Source organism: Aptenodytes forsteri, unplaced genomic scaffold (genome assembly GCF_000699145.1).
Source record: "Aptenodytes forsteri isolate BGI_AS27 unplaced genomic scaffold, ASM69914v1 Scaffold201, whole genome shotgun sequence".
NCBI lineage: Eukaryota > Metazoa > Chordata > Aves > Sphenisciformes > Spheniscidae > Aptenodytes > Aptenodytes forsteri.
In genome coordinates this window covers 368844-396290 of record NW_008796209.1, presented here as the reverse complement: position 1 = coordinate 396290, position 27447 = coordinate 368844, and the positions used below count along the sequence as shown (strand labels likewise).

The window sequence follows — 27447 nt, the reverse complement described above, 5'->3', positions numbered from 1 at the left end:
TGCTGTGAAATGTTTTTTGATCATAGTTAATTGGTTTTGTACCTCTTTGCTGCTGACTCTGAACATCACATCTATCCTGGGATACTAGCACCATCTAACATGATGGTGTGGGGTAAAGGTGTCTCAGTATTTCCCTTAGTGTGATGAAAACCAGATAGCCAGTAAAAAGATAAACCAACCTAATTTTAGCAGAGGTTTAATGGACATAGGGGTTGTGCTCTCACCCCCTGTTCTTCCACTTGTCTGCAGCCAGCTCACTGCTGTGTGGGGCAGGGCTGAAAGGCACCGCAAAGCTGCCTTTGTTTTGAACCACGTTTGTCCAGTGACTCTCAGAAGTAAAGATGCTGCTCGTAGAGAGTTACAGCCAGCTCTCCTCTCTCTGGTGAGAGCCTGACCTTCCCCAGAGTGCTGTAAGTGTGAAGTATGACTGATTCCCAGCTGATGAGCGGAAATCTCATAATTCCATTTTATTCCTTCATGGGATGTCTTGTTCTTTTTTCCTCACTCATTGATGCTGGCATGCAATGCTTTTGCTCCTATTGTCATTGCAAATCTGTATGACAGGAGGAAAAGTAACTTTTGTTCGTGTATTACAAGGATATTTCAGAAGTGTGCCCAGTGACAAGGTAATAAGCTGTGCAGTGCTTGTGGTAGTTCATCTGTTTCCCCTGTTTAAAATCTTAATATGTCAGTTTTGTCTTCATGGGAATAGCAAAACAACCCAAACATCCCCAAGTAAAGCCAGTGATGTTTTCCTGCTGCTTAGCTTGAGCCTGGCTTCCTTCTGGGTAGTGGGGGGATGTAGAAATGGTGGTACCTGTGCACGCTGCTCTTCAGTCTGCACACCCAGAAGCAGCTGTGCTGAACTAAGCATGCTGTTCTCCTGGAGAGAAATGCCTGCTAAAAAGGCAGTCAGAAGAACCCTTGGGTAGTCAGTGAGGGCTTGCAGTATCTGGCAGGATACCAGGATACAAATACTCTTTCTTTATAGGCTTGATTTCTTGTTATGTGTTAGTGTTTCTCCTGGAGTGATTCTGGAAGAGAAGACGACTTCAGCAAGGATTTGCATCTAGATTAGTGTGGGGTTGTTTCCACCCCTCCCCACCCCCAGCTGAACCGCCATTAACTTTCATTGTCACTTTGCCCATCTGTGCTACAAAGAAGCATGACCCTCACACAGGCAACAGTGGAGGAATCGGGATCTTTCTAGGGGACAAGTAACTGCAGAGCACCTAGTCTGGAGCAGTGGAAGGGAACAGGAGCACACACACAACCCTGGGTGGGGAGGAGGAGTGACGGACCCTGGCAGGAGGTGCAGAGGCACTGTGGGGCCAGCCCACAGGATGAAGTGGGCGAATATGCAGAGCTCCAGGTCTGAGCGTGGGTCTGGGGTGGCAGAAAGTGGGGAATGGAGGGAGGAAGCCTGTGGGAGAGGTGCAAAGAGGGTGATTCTCTTACCTGCTTCTTGGTATTCTTGTAAGTGGGTAGTGTTTTGCTCTTTGGTGGAAACGGAGATTTCCGTTCACTTCTACCCACTGTAGGGAGAGGTAGAGAGGCTTCCCTCTGAGCCAGAGCTGCCATCCTCGTGTTCTGCTCTGGCCTTGTTCCCAGCCTGGGAGGAAACAGTCTCAGTCCCTCTTGGGGCACACTGGAAAGGTATTGCTGGTGTTTGAAATCAAAGATGTTTTTCGAAAATCTCTGATGAAATAAGTATTTGTGTATATCTATAATATATATATACACACCACAAACACTATGTATATAAATAAAAATGACAGTGTTGTAGTGTTTGCACTGAGCTGCCTGCTTTGGTACGGCTGCAGTCCTGCAAGTAAGTGTTCAGCAGGAAAAAGCATTCCCCGTTACAAACTACTGCTGTTAAGTGTTGCAGCAGACAAAGGAAATGAGAGTGAACTCTGGCTTGAATTGATTTCTTTCTTTAAACTAAAATGATCATTAAGTACCTCTGGTGCCTTGAAAGCTGTTTGCGGAAGGAAGTGTGACAGACACTGAGCTTTGTGAGGGAATCCTTGCACAAGCATGTGTACGCTTTTCTCCTAGCACTTGGGGTTCGGTGTGCTGGAAAATATTTGAAATTAGCATCTCTGTGTGCTACCCTCAAGTAACACATGTAGGGAGCCACAACTGTAGAGCTCTTCTTCTTGGCTGCTGTTGAATTCAGGTGCTTGCTCTCTGAGGGATCACTTCTTAGTATTGATGCAAAAGTGTTTTTTCTGGTGTTAAACACCAGTTAGCCACTCAAGTGAAAGGTAAACTGTGTAAGTGGTGGAAGAAGAGAGCCTGAGCAAATAGTTCTTAGGTCAACCCTGTTCCATGAGGGAGTAGTTAGATAAGACAGACATTAAAAAGAAAACCTGATCTGTGGACCAATGGCCTGAAAATTCTGTAAAATTAAACCTGGTTTTCTTTAAGAAGCTGACAATCAATCTAACAGAGAATTTGTTTAGCCTACACAAGGGAGGTACTGCCTTTGGTATGGAAGTTCAGCTGAGATGCTGGATGATGGGGCTTAAACCTGAAGCACAGATGCAGCTCTGTTATAGCATATTAATTAGCTCTGAGTATAGAGATTGGTATTTGCAAATGCTGCTTCCTCCAGATCAAAAAACACTCTCTCCTTCCCTGCCCCCAAAGAGAAACAACAAAAATGAAAACAAAATATTCACCAGGATGAAAATGCTCACTAACAGAAAAATGCTGGTGGTAGCGTAAATGGCTGTCAGGTGGAACTGGAAGATGTGTTAGGCAGGGTTTCTGCACTGCAGCAGCTTGGGATCAGTGCAGGTGTAGAAACCTTGAGTTAATGCTTTCAAAATAGGAATCATTGTTTGATGTCTGAAAGAGGCATCGGGTGAAAGCTTCTGTGAGCTCTGGAGCTGGCCCTTGGGCAGTGGAAATGCTCAGAGTGAGTTTGTTGGGCCTTAGATCAAGGCCTCAATCCAGTGCAAACAGACCTATTGTACTGTTCGGTCCTCTGCTTAGCATGAGAGCGTGAAATATTTGGGTTCAGCACCTGGTCCAGCACTCTCCAGTGGGTGCTGCTTCTGCTCTGTGGAAGACTTCAGGGCTGCAAAGACCACGTTAGGAGAGCCAAGGTTACCAGACCTCAAAGAAGGTGCAAATGGAGCAGCAGAGAACATCTTGGTATGAACTGTAACACATTAGCTTTAAAACAGCTAAACCAAAACCAAGGTGAGAAACCCTGATTCTGTTCCTTTCAACATGGCAGTAAACCTTCCTGCGCAAAGCTGGACGCACTTAGCAAAATGTAAGCTAGGCTGAAAGTTGCGTGTGATGGTTATGTTTGTGCATTGTGGAGCTTAAAAAAATTTTTTTTTCAGAACTAGGTAATCATAAAAACGAAAGGCAGTTACTATAGGTCTTAAATTGAACAAGAATGTGAGAAAGAGTATGTGCCGCAGCAGCAAGTCCAAATTGAATCATCAAAGACATTGATGTTCTCCAGTCATCTTGGTTCCAGGAGGACCTCTGTATGGGTCTCTGCCTGACTCTCTGGAGGAAAAAGCTGTTTGTGTGTTGCTTAGTAAGTACAGCAGTGAAGACACATGAAAGTTTTAAGTAGTTAACATAGTATTTTTTTATTATTTTGCTCTTTACAGAGGGGATTTAAATCGGGAAAGTGATCCGCTGCAGAATGTTGAGGGTTGGAGTAGAAGTGATGTGCAGAATCTTCATGCTGTCAGCTCAAGCCTGTTCGTACATATGCTGAGTGTGGCATATTTAACTGCAGGTTAGCTTGGGAGCTTGTAAGCTTTGAGGTTTGGGGTTTTTTTAGTGTTTGGTAGCAAAATATTAAAATAAAAAATTAAAATAGAAAAAAGGTTTTACACTTAAAATCTGTCATCCAGTCTTCCTGCCACTTTACATCACTTTGTACAATTCTTGTGGGATAGCTGGTACTGTGCCAAGTTAAACTTGATTTCTGCTTTGGTTTGAAGCAAGAAAGGATGAAAATTGTGGACTTGAAAGGAAATGTGCAGGGATAGAAACCCTAATAATTGTCAGAATTCTGTATTCAGAGGGTTAATTAAATCAGACAGTGCACCGTTGCCAGGAGCTCAGCTTAGAGTAATTTGCAAACCTGGTAGAAAAAGGGAGTGGCCACACAACTGCTCTTTAATTCTTTTTTAACTTTCTTGGATAGAAGGGGGCGCGAGGAACACTTATTTCGACAAAGGAGGACTGGATCTGGGGAGGTGGCCAAAACCAACACGATGTCTGTACACTTTAAATAGCATATCCTCTTTCTGTCTGCTTTTGTGTGGATGCTGGTTTTTTTATTCTACTTCTTAGGTTTCTTTGGCTATTTCTATCTGAACCAAACTGTAATGTTTTTTCCCCTCTTTCGGTAGCTGCTTCGTGACAGAATAAAAACTGGATGTGAGTTGTGCATTGGGAAGTGATTGATGTGTGCCTGTGCAGCTTGTAGCACTATGAGAAACACAGGTGCAGCTGCTGATGATGTTTGCTAGAAGTAGATTGAAAAAGCAAGAAAATGAAATTGCGCTTCTGCACAGAAAACCTGTTGTAAAACTGTGGGGCAGGAAGCAATTCCGGAAGCAAAAACTCCATTTGTTTCTGCGGGACAAAATGAAGAGGCTTCTTCAAGGCCAGGTAGATGAGAATCCGAACCACGCTCATCACTGCCAGCTCTCCCCGGTGGAGATTGAAACGGACATGTTTGTTTGTGGAATAAAGAGGAGCTCGGTGAGCACTGAATTTTCCACTGCTGGAGGGGACTTTCATCAGGATGGAGGACGTGATTCCAAGGGAGTGAGTGAAGTGTGCGTTGGTGAGGTGGAACTGAACTGGGATGGCTATGTAAAAATACCATGCTCGGTTCAACAGAACAAGAAGGATTTGCAGGGAAATTCTTCTGACGGTGCGACGCAGATCGCTTCTGAAAGAAAGGGCAGAGCGTCTGAGGGGCAGGACCTTTCTTCCCTGAGCATTACCATGAGCTGGAGAGAGGTAGCTGAAAGGCAAGGGTGCTTTCCCCAGGAGAAGCCCAGTGCCTACATGAGTCGGCAATCAAGAGATCGCTCAGCTGATGTGGTTGATTACATTGTTAAAGAGCTCCAGGGAATAAGTCGCATCCAGACAGAGATTGCAGAGCTCCGGCAGCACCTCACCTTGATAAAAGGCTCTGTGGATGAAGTCTCCAGCTGTGTGGATACGGTCTTGAGTGAGATAGAAGGCCTGCAAAGTGGTTCCACTGGCAAAACCCAGGGTACACATGCTCGAGAGCCAAGTAGGGAGGTACACAAGGAAGAACCAGTATTATATTTTTATGGCATCCCAGAAAAAGATGGTGAAAACACAGTGGAGCTTATCTGCAGCTTCTTGTCTGAATATCACTGTTTCAATGGTATCCAGTGCAGTAAGTATATAAAAGATGCTTATAGATCAGATATTGGTACAGGCAAGCCATTAACGCCAAGACCAGCAGTTGTGAAACTTGTCAATTGTGAACAGAGAGACTTTATTTTACAGAAGTCTATCCTTCTGCAAAGCTCAGGGGTCCGGATTGCTACCAGTGAAGAGCAAAAGCGGCAGAATGGCCAGAGGGGCCGCAAAACAGATTCAGTCTCTTTGCAGTCTGGCTTCAAGAAAAATCATCACAACTCAGTGAATCCTGATCCAGCTCAAAGAACTGATGCAGTTGGGCACCTTCGAGTGGACTCATGCCAGGTTAAGTATAAAAGCACGAGTAGGAAAACACAGTGCGTAGGGGAGAGACTTGATTCTGTGCAGAAGTCAACCTTGACTAAGAAAAGCAACTTGATACCTGAAACTGGGAAGGAAGCAGAAACAATAAGCTGCAGTGAGCAGCCTTCAGACAACAATGACATTCACCAGGGTCTTCATGAACCTCTGCAAAACCCACAGGTGCCCAATTTGGCCAAATCGGGTGATGGAAATTACTGCTGCTCATCTGACCCTTTGGGCCGTGCAAGCCAGATGTGTGCTTCAAGCAATGGTAGTGAGCACAGGGTTGGCGCTGAAAGTGTCGCCGAGAATTGTTCTTCCCTTCTAGATAAAGATCAGGGGATAACCGCAGAAGAAATTGAAATAGACTGTGATACCCCATGCAAATTTACCAGTGCGGAGAAAGTTGATATTCAAAGAGAAGATGTTTCTAGTGGGGTGACAACCATTAGCTATGATCATACAACGGATGAAATGGCTGATAGTAATGACAGCTTGAAAGATATGATCCAAATGGACCTGAATGATCAAGATCCAACTGACCAGGTCTTTAGGGATGTCCTGGAAAATTCCCAGTATTTCCTTGACCATTCCCGGGATAACATCGATCTTGTGGACATGAAGTTTTACACTAATAAGCTTGGGAAAGCTATTAATCACTTCAGGTCTGCTCTGCAGGTGGTGTTTCACAAACTGGAGACAAGTGATTCTGAAATGCTTTTGGAAAATGATAGTGGCTTACAGATGGATGATGACAATACGCTTATGCTGACCAGTTCAGGTATGTGTGGCAGCTCTGACAACTTTGCAGAAACCCCTCCTAGTCAGTCCTCCGAGAGCCAGGCAAACACAACTGTCACCAGCGAAGCATCTGCTCAGATGCAGTTTGTTCCTTCCAGTCTTTCCTCTGTTCCACATGAGCCTCCTGTTTCCAGTTTGATGCCATCATCTGACAGTGAAATCCCCGCTGGGCAGCGCTCACCTCCTGAGGAGCTTGGAGGAGGTGTGAACTCTCTACCTGAGCCAGCAAGGGAGTGCAGACCCATGAGCCTCGACAAGGTGTGCGCAGAGACCATCTACCTGAACAAATGCATCAACAATTTCAAAAATGTGCTGAGGGAAAAGAGACAAATGCGTAGGAGACTCTTAAAAGAATTAGCGCAGGAAGGAAACTGGATTTCTGCTGAGGAGACAAATTCAGGTAAAAAAAAAAAATCACCTCCTGAGGAGCTTGGAGGAGGTGTGAACTCTCTACCTGAGCCAGCAAGGGAGTGCAGACCCATGAGCCTCGACAAGGTGTGCGCAGAGACCATCTACCTGAACAAATGCATCAACAATTTCAAAAATGTGCTGAGGGAAAAGAGACAAATGCGTAGGAGACTCTTAAAAGAATTAGCGCAGGAAGGAAACTGGATTTCTGCTGAGGAGACAAATTCAGGTAAACAAAAAAAAAAGTTTTTAAGGAGATGTCAAAATCTGTTGTTTGTGCAGCCAGTAGCCAACACCTTGCTCTGTGGGTGAACAATTCATTAGAAGTTGTGAGCAAATCCTTCGAAGGCAGGTAAATAAGCTGTACAACAGTACTGACCAAAAACCCCTAAAATTTATTGTGTAACACACTGATATGCAAGTTAGCAAGCTTCACCTTTTTTTTTTTGAGAGGGAGATTTGCAGTGCATCTTCAAAATAGCAGGTGTTAGGGTTTTTCGTCATAATTCGTGACTTGGTTTCTTGTTAAATATAATAGTTAAGACATGTGGTAACAAAGTGTGCATTTGAGCTATAAGTAGTCAGATTTGCAGTTTTGGGAGTTGAGTGAATCGAGATTTCAAGTGGCTCCACCACAAAGTGGGAGTTCTCAGTGTTTAATCACTGCTAGATGTTATCCTAGTAGAGAACTTTAAAAATAAAAAGTTGAGACCTGTGTTTTGGTATTGTTTCCATAACTTGTCCATGAGATGAGAAATTTTCCATTTCTGTGGAGCTACATCCCTTACTGCCAGCACAGATAATGAAGTGTTTGACTGTAGCAGATGTGAGCTGATAACAGAGTTGGAGCAGTGCTGGTTAACCTATTCCTAAGGATGTGGGAGATAGAAATGACTGACAAGTTTTGATGGGCCATGTTTTGATAGTCCTTGATTTGGTAAAACCAAACCTAACCTTGAAATGTAGGTCCATCTGCCCCCTCCCTCTCCAGGCAGTGAGAAAACTTTCTTGGTGTCATCTCTGTCCAAATCACTACACAGTTAAGGGAAGAGGCTTGACTGTTTAAAGAGTGGTAGATACTGGAACTACAGCTTGAAAGCATCACATCCTTGTTGTAAGCCCCCCTGTATCAAATATTTTGTTCGCTTTTCTCCTTGTGATCGTGAAAGCTAGTCAGAATAATCAGAGTGCTCTTTTTCCCATTGAAAGAGTTGTCTCGCTCCAAGTGTCTTTTCCAGTGACTGTGCTTCGGCTGTGAAGAAACAACCTGTCAATCCGTATTTGACTTCTGTACCAGTGACCTTCTCAGTTATGCAGATCATAAAGCTTGTAATCAGCTCTTCGCTTTCTTATTTGGTACAAGGTCCTTAGCGTAGAGTTGATTCAAACAATAGGTTGTTAATGAGTGAAACACTAGGATTTGTTAGCAGGCTTGGCACAGATATATACGCATTTTTGTTTCAAGAGAATGTTTAGATTACTAAAGTATAGATAGTAGAGATGAAACTGATTTTTTTTTTAATTCAGAAATCTATTTTTATTTTCTGTTATTTTTTTTCCTTTCTTTTTTGGTACTGTTTGTGTAGTGCTCACGTCCTGGACATATGTCCTAATTTTAGGACCCAAGGGAACAGACAGTGGTTTGGATTAGCATTTGCCACAGTGCAACAAAAGTATTGAAATAACCTATTTCTGAATGTGAAAGTAGGCTGCTCATCTCAGCAGAGTTTGAGCAGCACAGGCGTGTTCACAAGGCAAGAAGTAGCCAAAACAGTAAGGAGGAAGAAGATCACAGCTGGACTTCAGTGCTGGATCTGGCTCCAGTGTGGACTGGCATTCCTGAGCCTCCCTGGTTCGGTTCTCCTGCACGTCATAAAGTGATGTGACAGAGAACTGATGCTTGTGTAGCACTAGCGTAAAGGTATATCTATATGGTAGACAGGACAACTGAAGTTACAACAGTAAGTATGGGATGAAATCATGATGTAGGAAATGTGCTCTGAGAGACAGGAGGAGTCTTAAAGGAGTCAAGGGTTGTGGAAACCCTGGATAAGGGATGAGAAATGGGAGAGAACTTGGAAGAAACCCTGGAGGAGGTATCAGGAGTCAAAGCAGCGCAGACCATCAGGGCAAGGCAGGGAAGCTAGGGAGGGAAGAGCAGGCCTGTCCAGGGTGCAGGTCGAGGGACGTAATCAAAGCCACAGTGCTCACGCAGGACAGGCAAGGAAGCAGTGGGTCAATAACTACTTGGCAATAGCCAGAGCGAGATAAGGGGATGACAGTATTGCCAAGGGCTGTAGAGCTGGGCAAAATTAATCATATACGCGCTCAGTTTGAAATAAGGTTGTTTTGGCATGCATTTTCAGAGAAAGTGAAGCAACAGTTTTATGTGCTTCTTCACTGTACTCAAAATAAGTTTGAGCCAAGCTCTTATTTTCTTCCTTTGGAAAAAGCATCATGCTCAGAATGCAATGAAAGGTGCAATGAAAAGTTGTTGGTTTGCTTTTTTCCCCAGCTGCAGATGAGTGTTTATGTCTTACTTTAAAAACATAATTTGTTCTTAATAGGCTTTTAAGTTCCTGGGTCAGGTCCACTGAAAACCCATTTCTGCCTGCTGGCTTTTTGGTTCTGAGCCTGAACGGCTGTATTACTCATGCCTGCTTGAAAGTTCAGTTCAAGGTATTTTATTAAATGTGTTTGGCAGCAGTCTGCAGCAAAGGAGTGGATGATAACTTTGAAGGTGTTGGTAAATCTGTGTGTTTTGGTGAATCAGAGATGATGCACTGGCATAAAGGTTTAAATTATTTATAGTTGTACGCAGATGCAAATTACCGGAACAATTTAGAACTTGGCAGATGCATGTAAATAATTGTTGTGTTTAATTTGAAGTCAAAAGCGAAAAAATGAAATATCCCCTGAAAATCTGAGCAAGCTTTTAATTTGGGAAACAGAAGGAAAAAAAAAGCATACGTGAAGGTAGTTTGACTTTGTGTATGTTTAAAAAAACCCCTGAAATGGTAATGATTTTTATAGATGTAAATTGACTGCTCAAAAGTGAAATGATGGAAGAATTCTGTGATCGGGATTTAACCAAGCTAGTCACCATTGATGATGCTGTGAGCACACCTGCTGTAATGAGACATAATCAGAAGATTTTAAATCTTTGTCAGCAGTTGCTCAGAGCTTTGCCAAACTTTATATTTGGCCTGAAACTGTCCCTAACAGCTTTAAAGTGAAGGGCTCAGAAATCAAAGATATGTATGGAATTTAAGCCAAAATAATCCTCCCCCCCCCTTTTTTTTTCCCAAAGATGAGTCTAATGCAAGATTTATTGCTTTGTGTTTTTATAAAAATAAAGTTTGACCTATATTTGAGAAGCTGTAGTGCCCTCAGGCCTTAAAATTTGTCAGTGCTAGTCTGTGTCAAGGATTTTTCTGTGGAAAATCAACCCCAAATGAGTGAAGTGAATAAGCTTTTGAAAAATGTGTAGTTTGCATATGTTCACTGGTAGCTTGCTACAGTTGAGCTGCTGCACTGCCAGAGACTCCATCTGTCCTCAGTGCTTTCCAGCTGGGGGCTAAAAGCAAGGCTTTCCCCGCTCGGCATGACCGAGAGCCATGGCAGACCTGAGAGGGGACATGAGCCCAGGTCTTCTGCGTCTTCTGTGCTCAGAGACTTCACAGGAGACACCAGGAAGGAATCTGCTTCAAATACAAACGAGATAAAAACCCAGGAATGAGGGAAGTCTGGATCTGCCTGGGACACACTGAAAAAACCCCAAGGACCAAGTCAGGAGAGATTGAGCTTGGGCTTGAAGGTTTTGGGGTGACTGTGCAAAAAGGAGGAGAAAACCAGAGGACTTGAAGTGGAATTGGGACTGCCTAGGTGAGATTTTGCTTAATAGAAAGGGACAGGCAGGAAGATGGTACAGAAAATCACTTTAGAGGAAAACCGTCAGAAGTGTCTGTGCCCAAAAAAGCATGTTCATATCTGAGTCTGGGATGGACCCCAAATTTCCTCTGCCTCTCCAGGTCGGCAGGTCTGTGCAGAGCTGACTGTCAAAACATGGCATTTCTGCAGCACCAGCTGTTAAGCAGAAGACAGCGGCATCCTGCCGCTTGCCTTCTCCTCCATTAGCTCACGAAGGAGAGACCTGCAGGGGTGGTCTGGAGGCTTTCCTCCCTGATGAGGATCTGTGGGCATGTCTTAAGGTGGAAAGTAAGATTTTTATTTCAGCTACAACCCAGCACTTCATTTGCTAAAGTAATTTGACTTCTCCTTAGTGATTGAGTTAAAATAGCTTCTCTATTTTCCTGTCGTAGCGATTGCATGTGTGTAATTACACCCATATCGACAGTAACTTTGAAAACTATTTTAGCTTTTAAACCAATTTGAGTCGCCCTTGTTGCCATGAAGATATTCCTTCCCCTCCATCTTTCATATTCAAATGAGTAACACGATTCTTCTATGCAGATACAGGGTTGGAAGACTTAATATCATGTCTGTACCGGAAGTTTTGAATATGACTCTCATATAACTTTACTAGCCTTGAAATTGCCTATCCATAAACATGAGATTTAGTGTAGGAGGCTTCTGGATTTTTTTTTTTTCCCCTCAGGAGAATTGCCTAGATTTATAAACCCAGAAAATCTCTCTCTGCATTATGGTATTTGCAAAAGCAAAATGTGTTCCGTGGGAGCTACCAGTTTCCTTGTAATGGGCAAAATGTACAGGGGGCGAAGAGGGAAGGAGGGGGGATGCTTCAGATGCAGGCAGTGGATGCAGTCTGGGGGAAAGGGGGAACAAATCTGTTCCTCTCTGTAATAAATACAGGTTCTCTTTCCAGTGTGGTAAATAGCAGCTCCAGTTCTGTATTAAGATTACTTGAAATTCTTGAGTTAATAAAACAGGAACTGTAACTCTGAAGTCAGCTCTCAAAAGCATATGTTCTAATGCATGTGCAGTTATGGATGAAATTTGATTAGTTTAACTTGAGATTAATTGGTAGAGATTGATTAACTGGTGTATGTCCCAAGAAGCACATGGGAAAACTCTCCACTGCACAAATGTTTTATCAACTTGCGGCAAATGTTTATCCCACTTTCTGAAATCATTTTACAGAGCTCATGGCAGAAATCTGGTCTATTAACTTTTGTTCCTCTCCTTCTTCTCTTTTTTTCTTCACAGAAGGAGGTAGAGGAGAGCTCCAGGTTGTACATGTTGTCCCTTGTAACCAGCGTCTCTTTCTGAAACTGCTGTGTGTGCATGCCTTGTCTTCATGCAGCCAATTGCTCCCGCTGAGGCGCTGAGATTCAGTTTAGCATGTTATGGTTGTCAGAGGAATTGTTAACACTGTGTATGAGTTAAGAGTCTGTTCAGTGCGTATTACCTTGTACAAAGAGGAAAACACGAACACTTGGAGTCATCTCCCTTCGGTGCTCTGTGGGGTGTGTGTAATGTGCACAGGCACCATGTTAGCAGAGTACAAATTGTTTATCTTGTCTTTTCCAGTCTTCCTCTTTATAAATCTTGTTTAAACCAAGTATTTCCTCATTTTTCCTCACTTGTATTATTTCATTCCATCTCTATCTGGTTCATACATTTACAACAATTAAAGTCAAAAGTATGACTATGGGCTTTATTGAGCTTAAGCAAGACTATGGATGGTGGGAGGTGTCTGCTGCTGATCCCGTGCCTTTTTAGCTAGCTACAGACTGCACTTTGCTTTGAGCAGGGCCGTGTGCCCCATGGGAAGGACAGGACTTTTCCCTTAATACCCACAGCTATTGCCTCTCCACTTGTGGACCGGTTGCCCCTCTGCTTGTCACCCTGTGGGCAACAGGTAACTCTTTCCTCCTGAGAGGATCCACAGAATGTTTTTGTCGACTGCTGTGTAACATCTTAGTTTGTGTTTGTAACTGTACCTCATATAGAGAAATTTCTGGCTGCTGGATTCTCAACTTACTTTTTTATTTTCTTGAGTATATGCTATATAGACTAGGTGCCTGCTGTGCTTCTGCCTCTCCCTTAGTTGTATGAATCAGGCTAAATCAGCTACCTGGAGTAGGCTGAACATTGCACGGCTTTTGGGCTTCCATGCAGATCTTATCCTTTGAGTTTGATAAATTTGTATTTCCAAGCTTTATCGGCCTGTGTATCAACAAATTTGTTTCATTCTTACTGGCAAATATCTGTCCATTAATGCTTTTTCGGGAATGCAGAGATATCCGGTGTCAAATATTGGTGTCAAATTCTGTCCTCTTCTGGCTTCATTGCAAAAACACTGCAGCCTCCTTTAAGCTGCTCATCTGGCAGCTGGAAAACTGATACTGGAAGATACATCAGGTGGAATGAGCTTCCCCTGGGGTTCTTCAGTCATTATTTAAATTGATGCTGTTGCAGGATACAGGGAATTTAAAATAATCCCTTGGCTTGTTGCAGCTTTGGATTCCATGTAAAATGTAGCATACTTGAGTCAATGAAGACATTGAACCACAAGACCAACTAGTTTAATTGGGATGATTTAGTTCATTCTGATTCTGCTAATACCCCTGAAGAAATGGTCTGATTAGGCATGACCAGAAGTTTAATTTAGACAATGAAACAGTTGCTCCTTGTTTTAGCCTGATTCAGATTAATCTATAGCTAAATTGAGGTCTTTGAGGTTTAATGATGAAGCATGGTATTTGAAAACAAGTTAGCATGCTTTTCAAAACAAATAAAAAGTCATTATTGATTTTTTTCTTATCTGTTTAAATAAAGCAGCTTTCTATGTTTTACATCTGTTTTTTATCAAAGAGGATAATGTGCTGGACACAGTACTTAAATGTGATGGAAAGTTACATTGTTAAAAAGCCTTTTATGTGGAGAGATGGATTTATATGGAGACGGCTAACAGATCTGGGGATGTTCTTCCTTTTCCTTGTGTGGCTCCAGACTTGGTGATTTATTTATTTTTTTAATGCCTCTCTGGCCATTTTATGGACTTTCTCTTCTACAGAAGTACGTAATTGTTTGTTCTGTCCGTTGAAACATCATCTTGTGTGTGAGAGAAATTGCAAAATTTAGAAACTGCAGCTTGGTTAAATAGCTTCTCAAATTATTTGTAAGCCTAGCTGCTGCTTTTCCTGAATAAGCAAAACTCGTATTAGTTTCCTTTTTAGGCTTCTCTAAGCATTGCCTTCCCTATGACTAAATACTGTACCTTAAATGATCATGTCTGTTGGCTTGTTTAATCCAGGGTATTAAATTTATGCTACTCTGTCACTGACATTATTTTACTATCTGGTTCTTGGTTAATAAGAAACTTTCATTACTTGGAAAAGACCTTTCAGCAACTGATTGCAGCGTGCTTTACAGTGAGTGAATATACCACATTACTAGGGGTGACAAGCACTTCCCTGGCCGAAGGTATTTGTTGGACAGTACGTGTAAAACTGTCATCAGCACAGAATCAGCATCAGAATCCATCAGCATCAGAAATAAAAAAAATTGAATGGAGATGTGATGGGCTGTTTTGTTCACATGTTTGCTTCTCCATCTTTTCGGTGCTGCTTTATGTGCTTGCTGGAAATTTAAAAAAAAAAAAAATATTTCAGATTCAGACGGTCTGGTGGCTTTCAAGAAGAGATCAAGTGACAGAGCTTTGCAGAGAAGTGAAGCATAAGCCAGCAAAAGACTTTGTGACATGCAGCATGTGCATGTTTGGGTGTTAAATGTATCTACTTTTCCTTTGCCCTCCCATTTGTTTCAGGAAGGACAGTGCTAAAAACTCTCACAGTTGTTCCAGTGTTCTTGTCATCTGCCTATCATTTCTTCTGCTTGCCCAGGCTCTAAGCAAGCCAGGTTGTCTTCATGGGCTGAACTCGAGCAGATCCATGGCTGGTGACAAGATCCAGAGCAGCTACTGGAGCCCTCCTGTGCCCTGGTGCAAGTGCTGCCTTTCAGAGGGTGGGAAGCTCCCCAGCTGCAGCAAATCCATCTAAACAGCATTGCCCTTTGCCTTCTTTAAATGGAGAGGAATATATGAGGTGTTCCTACCCACAACAGTGGTGTAAACTGTGGATTACTTTGTTTGACTGGCACCCCCAGAGGTGTCTGGACCCTGTTAACCCTCATGCCAACACTTGTAGGTAATGCAACCTCTGGTTCTTCGACTACATATGTCAGTGCAACAAGGGACTGCAGAGGACTTCTTGGTGACTGCCAGCCCTCTGCCACTGTGTGATATTGTGCCATTACCTCATATATAAACTGCTCAATTTCCTTCTTTAAAACTGGTTAGGTTTGGTGTCTGCTTCTCCTTTTGAAAGGCTACTACAGAACTGTCATGGTTAGACACCTTCTAATTTTCATCCTCCATTTATATTTAGCCGCAGTTCTTCTTCCATGCAGTATGTTCTCCTGTCTGTTGAATAAGCACAGAAAAAGGTTCTTTTTGGTACTGTAGGCAAGCTGTCCCGTTCTCCTCCTATAGTATTGTGTTTGCATCCTCATGCTGCTTTTGCCATTTTCCTGTGTGAATTCTTTTTACTTTGGTATAGAATAAAAAGATTGTATATGCCTTTCTGAAGGAGTCTTGCCAGCACAGTACAGTGGTATTTATGCTTTTATTTCTATGGAGACATTTCACTGGACATACTCTATGGATGATGTTGTCTCCTTACATGGCTGCATCATAGTGGCTCACGGCCAGGGTGATGACTGGAATTCAAGTCCATTGTCACGTGCTTTTCTCCACCGAGGAATGCCTTGTATGCAGTCAAATTCACAGCAGGCTCTGGGGCTCTGGCCTTGCCGTTTGTACCATGTTTAATCCTCTGTTGTGGCAATCTTCACTGCCGTCAGTTCTTTCCATTGGGCATCTGAGTTCTGTATCAATAATTCTCCAGTGTTTGTCATTGGCAGATTTTATCAGCAGATCCTACTTACTCCCACTAGCTTCCTTATTGTGTTGTCCATGGCTGGCTCGGTGACAGTTACTTGTTTACCCGCCTTAAAGCTCCCTGCTCCCTACTCCTTCTCAGCTTATCCGGCCTTATTAATGTCATATGGCATTGCATCAAAAGTTTTTTGTTGAAATAAAAATTCAGTTGATAATTCTTTTTACGGTCTAAAGAAAAATGGTTGCTTTGTCAAACGACAAAAAAAATGTTTTCAAAACTGGTGTGCCCTGTATTATATTTTTTCCTGTTTTCTGATTGCCTCCATGCAAATTCTTCCCTTTATGCTTGCTCTGAAGCCTTTCAAGCTGTTGAAGCTAACAATGAGCCTATGCTAGTCTAGATCACATTTCCCTCCTTCCCTTGCACACCTTAATTGTGGGTACTGCATTGGCTCTTCTACAGTCTTAGGGCATCAGCCCTCGTTTGATGGATGTGATGTCAGCTGCTGGTTCTCTCAGCATTTTCTCATGGAGAATGCTGCCTGGAGCAAATGACCTCTTTACTTTGCTTTCAGCAGGTGAATAACTCCTGTTTCCACACAGCCATCACCTGCCTTGCCCCTGCATCAATGTTGTCACTTACTGAAAGCTCTTTCTTCTTTTTTGTGGTGTTATACCAAGACGATTTTTAATCTCAACCCTAGAGGAGCTCTTTCTCTTCTCTTGTTTTCTGTATATTTGCATGGCTAAAAGGCTTGGCAAAAGTAATTGAAGCAGAAGTACAGTTTATCTGGACTCTCGGCAATTTTGGCTTGACATGTCTCAAAATCTGGGAGATGATGGAGATTTGTTTCCTGATCATGCTTTCTGCCCTTTCCTGCATCCACACTCCTGGCCGTTCTCTTGACCTGTGGTTGCCTGTAGGAAATGGTTATTGCTCAGTTAGATAACAGCTTTCCCTGGATCTTTTTCCCCTGAACAGAGTTCTTGATGCTCTTGTGGTCTCCAGGCTGCAGTATTGCCCATGCTATTTGTGGTCCGTTAATGTCTCAAATATTGGCTTATATTTAGAGTTTCTTAGCTAAACTGATTGAAAACCCTGTTACACTAATTCCTTTTGCCAGTAAGTGTTGCCACGTTTGTGTTTGTCATTCTCTGTCGCTCAGTACAGCTGAACCAACCAGTGTCCAAGCTCGGTCCAGTATAAAACGTTGTTCCATTTTAGGATTGCTTTCTAGCCACAGCTCTTCCAAGTGTTCAAAGGCAAGGGTAGGGATGTCCTGCCTTGTGTGCTCTGACAGATCTGGTTGCATTTGCTTCATGAAATCTCTCTTGACCAGCAGTTGATTCAGATCCCTCCGGAGGAAGTGCAGGTTTCAGGCTGAGGGATTCTGGAAGCCCAACTTGGAGCAGAGATGTGTAGAGCACGATCCTTCCTGCAGGAGCCTGGAGCCTGGTGTGCTGCTCCGGCTGTGGGGAAAATGTGCACCTGTGCTGGACCGTGGGTCTGAGCTCCTGCCTGTTCTGCTGGCCTGTGTGATCACGCAGAAAAGCTGGAGTGTCCATTCAATTATGGATAATGTCATGTTCTTCGTGCCTGTTTAAAAATAAAATAATAAAAATTATGTAGTCTTCAGATCTGCGTAGCCCTGGAGTTGTAGGAGTGTGGACTTTTGCTGCTGTACTAGTTGAGACCTCAAATAGAAACCTGTTTTCCTTGATGATTTCCGATCTTCTTGGGAGACCTTGTCTGTCACCTGTGAACAACCCGAGGTTGCACAGCTCATCCAAAGCACAAGACAAAAAAAGAATCTTTCTTTTGGGGCTGTGTTCTTTTATCTTGCGTAAAACTGGAGCTTATTTCCTGACAGATACTCCTTTACTTTGTGGTGATTCTCAGGTTGCGTGTCCCATGGCTGGAAACACTTTGTTTTCCACTGTGTGCAAGTTACAGCCTCTTTATACTCTTGGCAGACGTGATTATCTGAGGTTGGAGTGTTAGCTACTAGCAGTGTGTCTTGCTTACTCATGTTTGAAACCAGCTTTGCTTTCAAGGAGTGCAGGAGAATGTATGAACTGTAAGCTGGAACAAAGAGGTTTCCAGTTATAGGTAAACCATTTTCCCCTTATCTAACAACTTTTCTGTTTCCGCTAGGTACATTGCAAGTGTTTAAACACTCCTCAGCACTAATCAGTCCACTGAAGATTTTCAAAGAAACAAAACATTGCTCTATAAATACACTCCTAATACGAACATAAGAACATGGCTTTAATTCATGAATATGAATCCTCATAGTGCAGTCTGTGGTGTTTTCCATCATACTGTGAGATCCCAGTTCACCTGCAATCATCTTGCAGGTGATGGCCCTTGATTGACACCTGTTGGAAATTAAATACTTGCATATGAATGGGTGGAGCTGCAATGGGACCTCCCTGCTTAGGGGGCTAGAGAGTCTTTGCATTTGAGCATGAACAAAGCTCACAAGTGTTTGTACAAAGGTTCATGTTGATCACTCATTTGTGCGTTTCATACAGGTGCTTTTAATTTTTAGCATCCTCATTATGACCATGTTGATATAAGTGGTGACCTGTAGTAACAGGAGCTCTCCAATAACTCATGCTTTTGTTGGGTTGGAAAAAAAAATGAGTTGGTCTTCCAGACTGCCTTTTGAAAGAGGAGGTGCACTGAACAGGCTCTTCTGGTCCTGGCTCTCAGTGTTCAATGAAATTGCATAGCCTGTCTGTGTCCGTATGACTTGTCCTGACACGTTGGTCATTGGAGGTGCTTGAATAAGTTTCTGTATGCAATTGCCTGCATGCAGCGTGGTCTGTTATCCTTTCCTTGGAATGTAATCTGAATACTTTTTCTGGTGTTTCGGAAACTAATTTCATACTGTTCTTTTCCCTTCTCCCATTTAAGGGTCAAGATGAGGCTGATCCATCAAAACCACCCTGGCTCAAAGGAGGGTAAGTGATGTTTTGAGACCTTGTTTCCCTGTGTTATAATTACGGTGTGCACTTCTGATGTTTTTAATGGCTGTTGTCAGGAATAATCAAGTGGCTGTGCCTCACTTAGGGCCAGGCTAATTTTTAGAGTTTCCTCTTAAACAGCTGGAGGTGGGCTGTGCAGCTCTTTGAGAGATCTGTGGTTAAGAACAAGGTTATAGTCGCAGTGTATAATCTGTATTGTGATGGCGGCAAGTGCTTCTGGCAGCAGTATTAAATAATCTTTACTGAGCACCACAGAGTGGCGTGGATGAAATCCTTTTTCCTGAATCAGTCACTGATGGCACCAGAGAAGGGAAGGAGTAGCTCGGAAAGATTGCTGTGTCTTTTGCTCTTAGAAAAAAAAAAGTAGCTTTGGGGAAGTCTTCTGTCTTTGCAATGATTTCTATGGTCATTGTAGTAGCCAAAACTGCAGTAACTCTGGAAATCATTGCAGTTTGTCATTTTTAAAGCAGTGATTATCATGCCTCTTTTGCACAGGCGAGAGTGAGAGGCCGTGCGTTCTCTCCGTAACGTGCTACTCACAGCAAATGAAGCAGGCAAATTCTGATTGTGTGTAATTGCAGCATGGCACTCTGCATAATAGGTGCCAGCATGGCAATTTCCCTAGAATCCTCTCTGGAAAAAAAAGACAGTGACACGTTTAACAAGCTGCTAGGTTATGTGCCTTGTACGCGGTTAGGGCAATACGGTTTGGTGGTGGTGCGCTCATTAGGAGCTGGCTTAGCAGCAGATTTGCCCTGAAATCTCAGAAAGAGGTTGGCTTGCTACACGCATAAGTTAATTCTCATACTACGGAAGGAAGCTTCCCTAATAAAGCGCAGAGTTAAATGGGAGGCTTCATTATACGTCTTTCTGCTTTTGGAGTCATTGTTCTGCGATGTTGGTATTCCCACAAAGCATCCTCCACACCTGCAGATGCCTGGAGCTGCCTAGCAACCCCGCACTTTCCGAAGGAGCCCCTGACTTCGGTGAGCAGGCTGCTGGAGAACTGGCAATTAGCAGGAGCAGAAGACAGTGATTTATTCTAACTCTTAACAGCACCTTCTCCTGCTTTAACAAGGAGGCAATGTACTGAGTTTATTGGTTCACGCACACAAAATGATTTCCTAGCCTGAAAGATGAATACAGCTACAGTCCTGAAATACTTAAAAATGTGTTTTGACAATTCAAGGCAATGTCTGCTCTAGTCCGTAAGTTTTTCCATTTCTATGTGACATATAACAAAACAGTCTGGCTAATGTAGTTTTGACAAAAGTTTGGCTTATTCACTGTATCCCCGCAAGCAAGGGATTTCCAGAAAAGGTGGTTGTGAGTGGTGACCCTTTAATTCCACTGTTAGCCACGTTGTGGCTTATTAGCCACAAAGTATAGTAAAGCACTTATGTTTGGAGTTCTTCTTTCATATGAAGATTAGAGTAGTGGTGTTGTTTGAAGGAAGTAACCATCTTCTGTCATTGCAAACCATCTTTGCTTGCTTAAATTTTCAAGATTTAATGGAAGCATCTGAGTGACAAAACTTGTATTAAAAGATGAATACATGCTTCAAGCTATTTGCACTTTTAGCATAATGCAACAGTAGCTCCCTGTCTGTAATCACTGGCTTTGGAGAGATAGCTTCAAAAAAAAGTACAATTGGTATTATGGATCAGTCTCTGGGTGTAGTATCTCATATCTATATATTTTATTTATTAGTGCAAATCATTTTCGCATACAGAAATGCTATTCACTCCTCAATACAGCACTCCATAATAGTGCTATAAATATTACATGCATTGCAGAGGAGAGTTACCCTATTACATATAAAGCTACAGTGTGCATATTTGAGGCACTGTCAGTATTTCTGTCTGTGCAAACACTGTAACTTTGTTAAGTGAAGTAGAGATGGTGCTTGAATAAGAAGGCTGAGGTAGCTGAAAGCACAACAAGCTGAATAATTTTGAAAATTAAGAATTGTTTCTGAAAATTCTTTTTTTTTTTTTAAATATCAACAAGCTTAAAAGCAGGTCATCTGGGTGTATAACTATCTAGGTACTAGGATACCTCTCTTCAGTGGCGAGTACAAGCACCTTTCAAATAGTCTTGTTCTCTCTGTCAGTCTGGCTTACAACTGGTTCTATCATAGACCTCAGTCTATCATAAATATTTTGCAACAAACCAGGTTGTAACTAGATGTGTTTCTCGAGCACAGTAACTTGTTTAGGCTCATCTTGAATTTATAAAACATGCAATTTTAATGTTTTTATTTCCTGGGAAATGTCAGAGTATCACGGTTCCCTTTCAATTGAATTGGGGGGGGGGGAAATCATGGGAAATCATGTAGAAAAGAAGTGTAAATTCCCAGCTGTGCCATTGACTTTTAGCAGGAGCATTGACTCTGGATTTTTACTTGTGACCATTTTGTTGCATCTTTTCAGCTTACAGACTCTCCCTTTCTATTTTGCATATGCTTTCATAATTCAAGTGATTTAACACAAAGCTGTATTGTGATTTAAATAATACTGGAATTCTTGGCATCATCTGGATAGTTTCTGTGACACCTATTTTACCCCAAAACAGTATTGCTAGTATCGGAAAGGGTTTGTAACATTAGGGCAGCAGATGAAATTCCATGTTTGATCCCAGCAAGACTGTTCTTAGTTCTGACAATATAAAAACTTTACGCAGATATTTCTTATTTCTTGATATCAGTCAGATTTTTGTATAATAAACCAGAAGGGATTATTGCAGTGTAACTTGGGCAAAAAGTTTTTCTGGAATTCTCTGTTGGAAATGAGGGTAGCCTCTAGTAAAAACACCATGTAGCCTCGCTGTAAGGATTTCCAGCATTGGAAAACGTTTCTCATTCTTGGCCAAAGACTCCAATAGTTTTAATCAACTGCTGTAAATCTCCACCTTTCTCATGTCCGAGTTTGTCTTCCATTCCCAGCTGTGAGGTCTCGTTGTCGCAGCTGACTGTGGGTGGTTTGTGTTCATCGTGTAGGAGCACAGAGAGCCGTGCACGGTGCTGCGGTGCAAATGTGACTCATGCTGCATGCAGAGCCGACGCAGTTTGCGCAGTTACACGTGACTGCTCACCTTCCCACCAGGCTTGTTCAGCCAGCAGCAGCTGTCAACTCAGCTGTGGCTCGGACATGTCAGCCTCCTACGCCCTGTCGAAAAAGTCAATTTTACCATTACAGAGCTATGACATGTTTCTGTATATAATAGACTGTTTTCCTCTTTGACACAGCCTTGTGCTAGGCTGTGCTGTGACATCCTTGTCCGTCCTGGAGCATGGGCTGCTATAATGTAGGTTTAGTCATTGTTTGTTGTTTCCTGGATGGTTTTTTTACTTTTGGCTGTATTGAAAGGGGATTTGAGTATGTCGTGCTTGCCGAGGGGTGCAGGTTGCCTCTTGTCACGTACCAGCCTCCCAGTTTTCATGGCACATGCAAATTTGTAGTGGCAATTTGGTTTCCTAGGTTGTTTTAAAGGGTAGCTCCATGTGTGTCTTTTATTGCAGAAAGAACAGTTTGACCCATACTCCTCTTTCCTGTAGTTGTGGTGTTCTAAAGCATTTCAGCTGGGACTGGTGTTCCAAATCAGCGAAATACACAGGTTAAAAGTGCCAGCCAGTTTATCATGCAACTGCAAAAAGGTGTCAGCCAGCATGGTATGGGGTGAAAACGAATGGCTGAGGACAGAGAGGCAGAAGGTTCCTTTGCAGTCTCTGTAGCCAAGAAAAAGGCTTCAGGAACCATATTCTTAGTGTTAGCAAGGCATGAGAGCAATGTGGAGATGGGGAGGTTGAGTGAGATGCTGAGAGGGGCTGTGGGTTTTGACTGGCGGCTGGGTGTTCATTGCAGGGAGGGAGTCGCACCGCAGGTCTGTTCTTCAGTTCGGGGTGGATATGATAGGCGCAGCAGCAGGGAACTGCGTGCTCAGTTTCTAACTTTAGCATAAAGCATTATCTTAAGGCCTTACAGATAATGCAGTTGATTTACTGGAGGCCTTTAAGCTGAATGAACAGAACTTCTTCAAGCATAGGCTTACATCTGTGTGGTGTTGCCAGTGAACAGCAGGATCCAGATACAATTATCCAGGCTGGTCTCGCTGGGGAGGAAGCAGGTTATAGTGTTGTATTTTGGCAGGCTCCGAGTGTCGCTGGAGTAATGGCCCTTTTGCTCCATCGCCACTTCCACCAGCAAATGGCAGCTCTTGTGTGTAGAGGTCTGCATGGCTTGAAACGCTGAGCACCACGAATGGTCCTTTTTATAGAAATAAAAATAATCTCCCTTCTCCTCAGATGTGAGGTTTTTACTAATAATTATATAGACCTCAAGGGCCAGGATTAAGTATGTTCTAGCCTAGAATCAGATGACGGGTAGCAGCGTCCCACTTTGACATGCTCCCTCCCAACTACTGACACTGGGCAGGAATGTCTGGATTGTTGCATGTGAAGAAGATAAACACTTAATTGTTTTTAGCATTAACTTTACACTTCAAGTACAATCTTCTGGCTGATTTTGCTTCCTCCAGTAAAGCATCGCTCTCCTCACCTCCGCCCCCCCAACCCTAAATTAATTAAATGGAAAGAAAGGGGATGGAGAAAGACTGGAGACAAGATGTTTTCAAGTTTCCAAAGTCTTTCCTGCCATGACGCTCAATGCCAATAGTAAACGATAAACTGAGTTCTCCCTAAGGAACAAAAGGTACTTCTGAAAGCAGAGGCATGTGGCTCAGTTACCACAGACTAAGCCATGTGTGAATTACTGCCATGGAGCTCTGGTTCTGCTCTTGGGTAAGTATTTTTGCCAACTCTGTACCCCACAGCAGCAGTGGGGATAAGGCTGCCTTCACCCACCATGCTGGCAGCAGTGACTCTGAAGCACTGGGTGCTCTGCAAGCATGTGTCCAGCCTACTCTGAGCTAGCTCAGACCTCAGAACTAAGAATGGGAAAATGACCTTTTTTCAGTGTGTTAACACCTTTGGTTTATTATTAAGTTGCATTTGCAGTGAACTGATTCTTCCTGTTCTCATTCACTATGATATTAGCGAGGAGACTGACGTTTTAAGGAAGTTTTTTGGTCATCTCTTTACTGTCTCTCACTGCTGGTGAGATTTTTAATCTTTTTTTTTTTTTCCTTCTGAATTCCCAGGCCTGCAGGTGGTCTCTATGGCATTGATAGCATGCCTGATCTACGCAAAAAAAAGCCAATTCCACTTGTCAGTGATCTGGTAAGAGATTTTTCTTCTGTCACACAGCCATTAGTGCAAGTGGCTTTACTTTTTGGTGTATGGTAACATTCATTGTCACTTCAAGAAGTTGAAGGTTTCCTGTTTAGTTAAATTAATTCTTACAGTAAGGGGTTAGGAGTTGTGCTTGGAAAAATCAGTGAGAATGAGCTACGATTTTGTAGACAGCTTCATTCATTTGGCAGAATTAAGATATTTTTCGTTTTCTTTTTCCTTTTTATTCTACACAGAATATTTGATAATTTTTAGGCCTGCATTATTTTTAAATGTTTTCCTAAAAATTACATACTTTGGGGAAAGTTATAAAGTCCATGTGAGGTTTGGCAACCTACCAGAAGGTTGGAATTTCAGAGGATAGATAAACAAGCATATGTGCTTGGATTTTTAAAGTAATTCACAATATTGCCAGTAGGCTTCTGCACTGAGGAAGCACAAGAACCAAGCAAGTAATGAGGACAAGTTTCATATGCTTGTGTGATATGGTGAAATAAGGCTTCTGCGGGACAAACAGTTTTCTGTTGGCTGTGTTCAGTACACGTAGCGATTTCATGCTTGGGAGAAATGCTGTAACAGCTGAAAGACCAAAGTTTCCATATTGTGTAATTCCTGTGAAAAGATGCATGCAGTTTTCTCTGCCAGCTTATGCATGGGAAGCTTAATATGTGTCTTACTAACTGCTTGTATCTTAAATCTTCGCAGTAATGGCATTAACTTGTGTTACTTCCTTTCTATGCTTTCATTCTGTCTCTCCACAGGCCATGGTAAGTGGAGCTAAAGACTATCCACCAAGTCTTCACCAGAAACAAAAATTATTTTACCTTACTTTCCCTCTACTTTTTTGCTTTTTATTTTGAACCTGCAGTATTGCAGTACATGCGTATCCAGCACTCTGTCCTGCTCCATCACTGATGGAATGAACTTTTTCAGTCTGTCTTCAAACAGGATAAATCAGAGCATAAATGGAGGTTTCTGGTAGGGTTTGATTTCAAAGCAGATGTTGCTAGCTTTAATTTCCACCTCTGCCTTCATCTAACTGGAGTGCCTTGCTGAAGAAATCCTTTGTATGCCAGTGTGAGGTGCTGCAAAAGCACAGCCCTGTGCTGTCCAAGGCTGCAGAACTTAGTGTTGGTGTGATGTGAAGGAGGCGGTTTTGAGGGGAAAATGCTGTTCATTGTATTCAGTGATGGCCAATGAATGTGATACGCCAGCACATTCAAACCCGTACTCCCAACCCAGTCTGTTCTTTTCTTTAACCTGTTCATTTGTTACCCTTTCACCATCACGTTTGGGGGTGTTGTGTGTGTTGTAAAACTGGTGAAATAATCTCCTTTTGGCTATGAATAAAGTTAGATATAGAAGAGTGAGTCCCACGTAGCGACCTTAGGCAATAGCAGAATTACCATTGCTACCAGAACACAGAAGTGGAGATGTGAACCCAGGTTTCATTGGCAGTTGTTACCAGAGAAACAAATGAAAATTTACCAGAGTGAGACTGGTTGTGGGCAGATGGAAACAACTTGGAGACCTTTCAGAATATGCATTTGAGTCTTCTGAGGTGTGACCTACCATTTAAGAAACCAACTTGAATGCATTAGACTGCTGCTTTGGGATGATATGTGACCCCTTGGTCACATATCTGGGCATGTAGTGCCAGTGCATTTCTGAATACTGGTGGTGAATAACAAACTTTCTTCCTTCTTAGTCACTGGTTCAGTCCCGGAAAGCCGGAATTACCTCAGCAATGGCCACTAGAACATCTCTCAAAGATGAAGAGCTGGTAAGTGGGAGGGTTGCTTGGCTTCTGTTAACTTTTAGTAAGCAAATTAAGGGAATTTGGCTCTCTGGGATGCAGAGCCAGCTTCACAGATGTCTAAAAATATAGATGAAAAGCTTCTTGTATAATTTGTTTAAAGAAACCAAACATGTAAAAAATAACATTTAATGTGTCAATATGATCCTGAAAAATGTAATCTTACCATTTCCATCTGTGCTATCTACCATGGGGGACAGTGTGTGAAACGTGCTTTATGCAAGATATCCCTCATCCACAAACCTTAATTCTTTTCTTCCATCTCCTCCACTGTTTTAAATGCCTGGAGAAACATTTTTGGAAGGGTGTCTTCTGCTGCTGTTTGTAAAAGTTTGATAAATTTGGCTACCTTAGATGTGTAGATGTATTGCACTGCTCACGCCTTTTCCCCTTAAAACTCATGTATTAACCAGCAAAAATAGGTTCAGTCACCTTTCTGGATGTTGGTTTATGTGTGCTCTTGCCTTTCAGAAATCTCATGTCTATAAGAAGACCTTGCAAGCCTTAATTTACCCCATCTCTTGTACAACCCCACACAACTTTGAAGTGTGGACAGCCACAACTCCTACCTACTGCTACGAGTGCGAGGGGCTGCTGTGGGGTATTGCACGGCAGGGAATGCGCTGCGGTGAATGTGGAGTCAAGTGCCATGAGAAGTGCCAAGACTTGCTCAATGCTGACTGCTTACAGAGTGAGTAGTGGCAAATGGAGTGCAGCTGTTCCAAAAGTGTTACCAGAGCTTTCCTAAACATATAGGTGATACCTGAGTGATCAGTGAAGCTGCATTTATTAAAATGACTGTGTATCTTCTGAAAAGGTGCCATTGGGCTAAACCTTATCCCCATTGCCCTGTGGACACAGACAGCTCCACTGACGCAGAAGAACTTCTTTGCAACATTGTGCTTGATGTGCTTTTAAAAGAAGGTTTAATTCTTGACTCTTTCATATCTATTTGGTTTTAAGCCATGTAATGTTTAATCTCTCTCCGTGTCAGCTCAGGTGGTGTATTTGCTAACATACCCTGCATGGAAGAGAAGCAGTGGGCTGGGTGAATAGGGTACTAGGCTGGGTATTCTGACTTTTGTTCTGTCCCTCCTGCCCTGGTGTCCCAGTCAGGTTGCTTGTTTTAACCATCAGCCCGTTTTACTGTTTTAAGCTCTTCAGAGCAGCACTGGGTTCCTGCTTAGGGGATAGAGTCCATGGACTTTGCTTGGATTCTCTGTACCAGGAGCAGATTGGCAAGGCATTTTGTCTTTTTAAGAGTAGGGTCTCATGGCTGAATCGCTTTAGAGACCTGGGGCTGAGCCAGCACAGATGATGGGTCAGAGAGGAAGGTGTTGTTTGAGGGTATGGGCAGTATTTCGTCTTCCTACTAGCATGTCTGTTTATTTTGTTGGTTTTTTTCTGCAGTGTTCAAAAACTAAGCCCTCTCTTCAAAGAAGAGCTCTTCAAAGAGCTGTGACTTTGCAGAATAAATGAGACCTTACACAAACGAAGGAGAAGCTCAAAAGGAATTTGATTAAAGGGAAAAAAAAAAAGAGAGAGAAA

At 42.7% G+C, this 27447-nt stretch overlaps 1 protein-coding gene across 1 annotated transcript in view; it reads left to right on the top strand.

Moving 5' to 3' along the window:
* The window catches only part of UNC13B (unc-13 homolog B), a 201160-nt gene that overhangs the window by 85082 nt on the left and 88631 nt on the right, over positions 1–27447 (top strand). The window contains exons 12-16 of the mRNA XM_009288250.1: positions 18765–18811; positions 23993–24071; positions 24845–24850; positions 25792–25866; positions 26371–26590. Coding sequence (XP_009286525.1) covers positions 18765–18811; positions 23993–24071; positions 24845–24850; positions 25792–25866; positions 26371–26590 — 427 coding nt within the window. The remainder of the gene's footprint in view (positions 1–18764; positions 18812–23992; positions 24072–24844; positions 24851–25791; positions 25867–26370; positions 26591–27447) is intronic.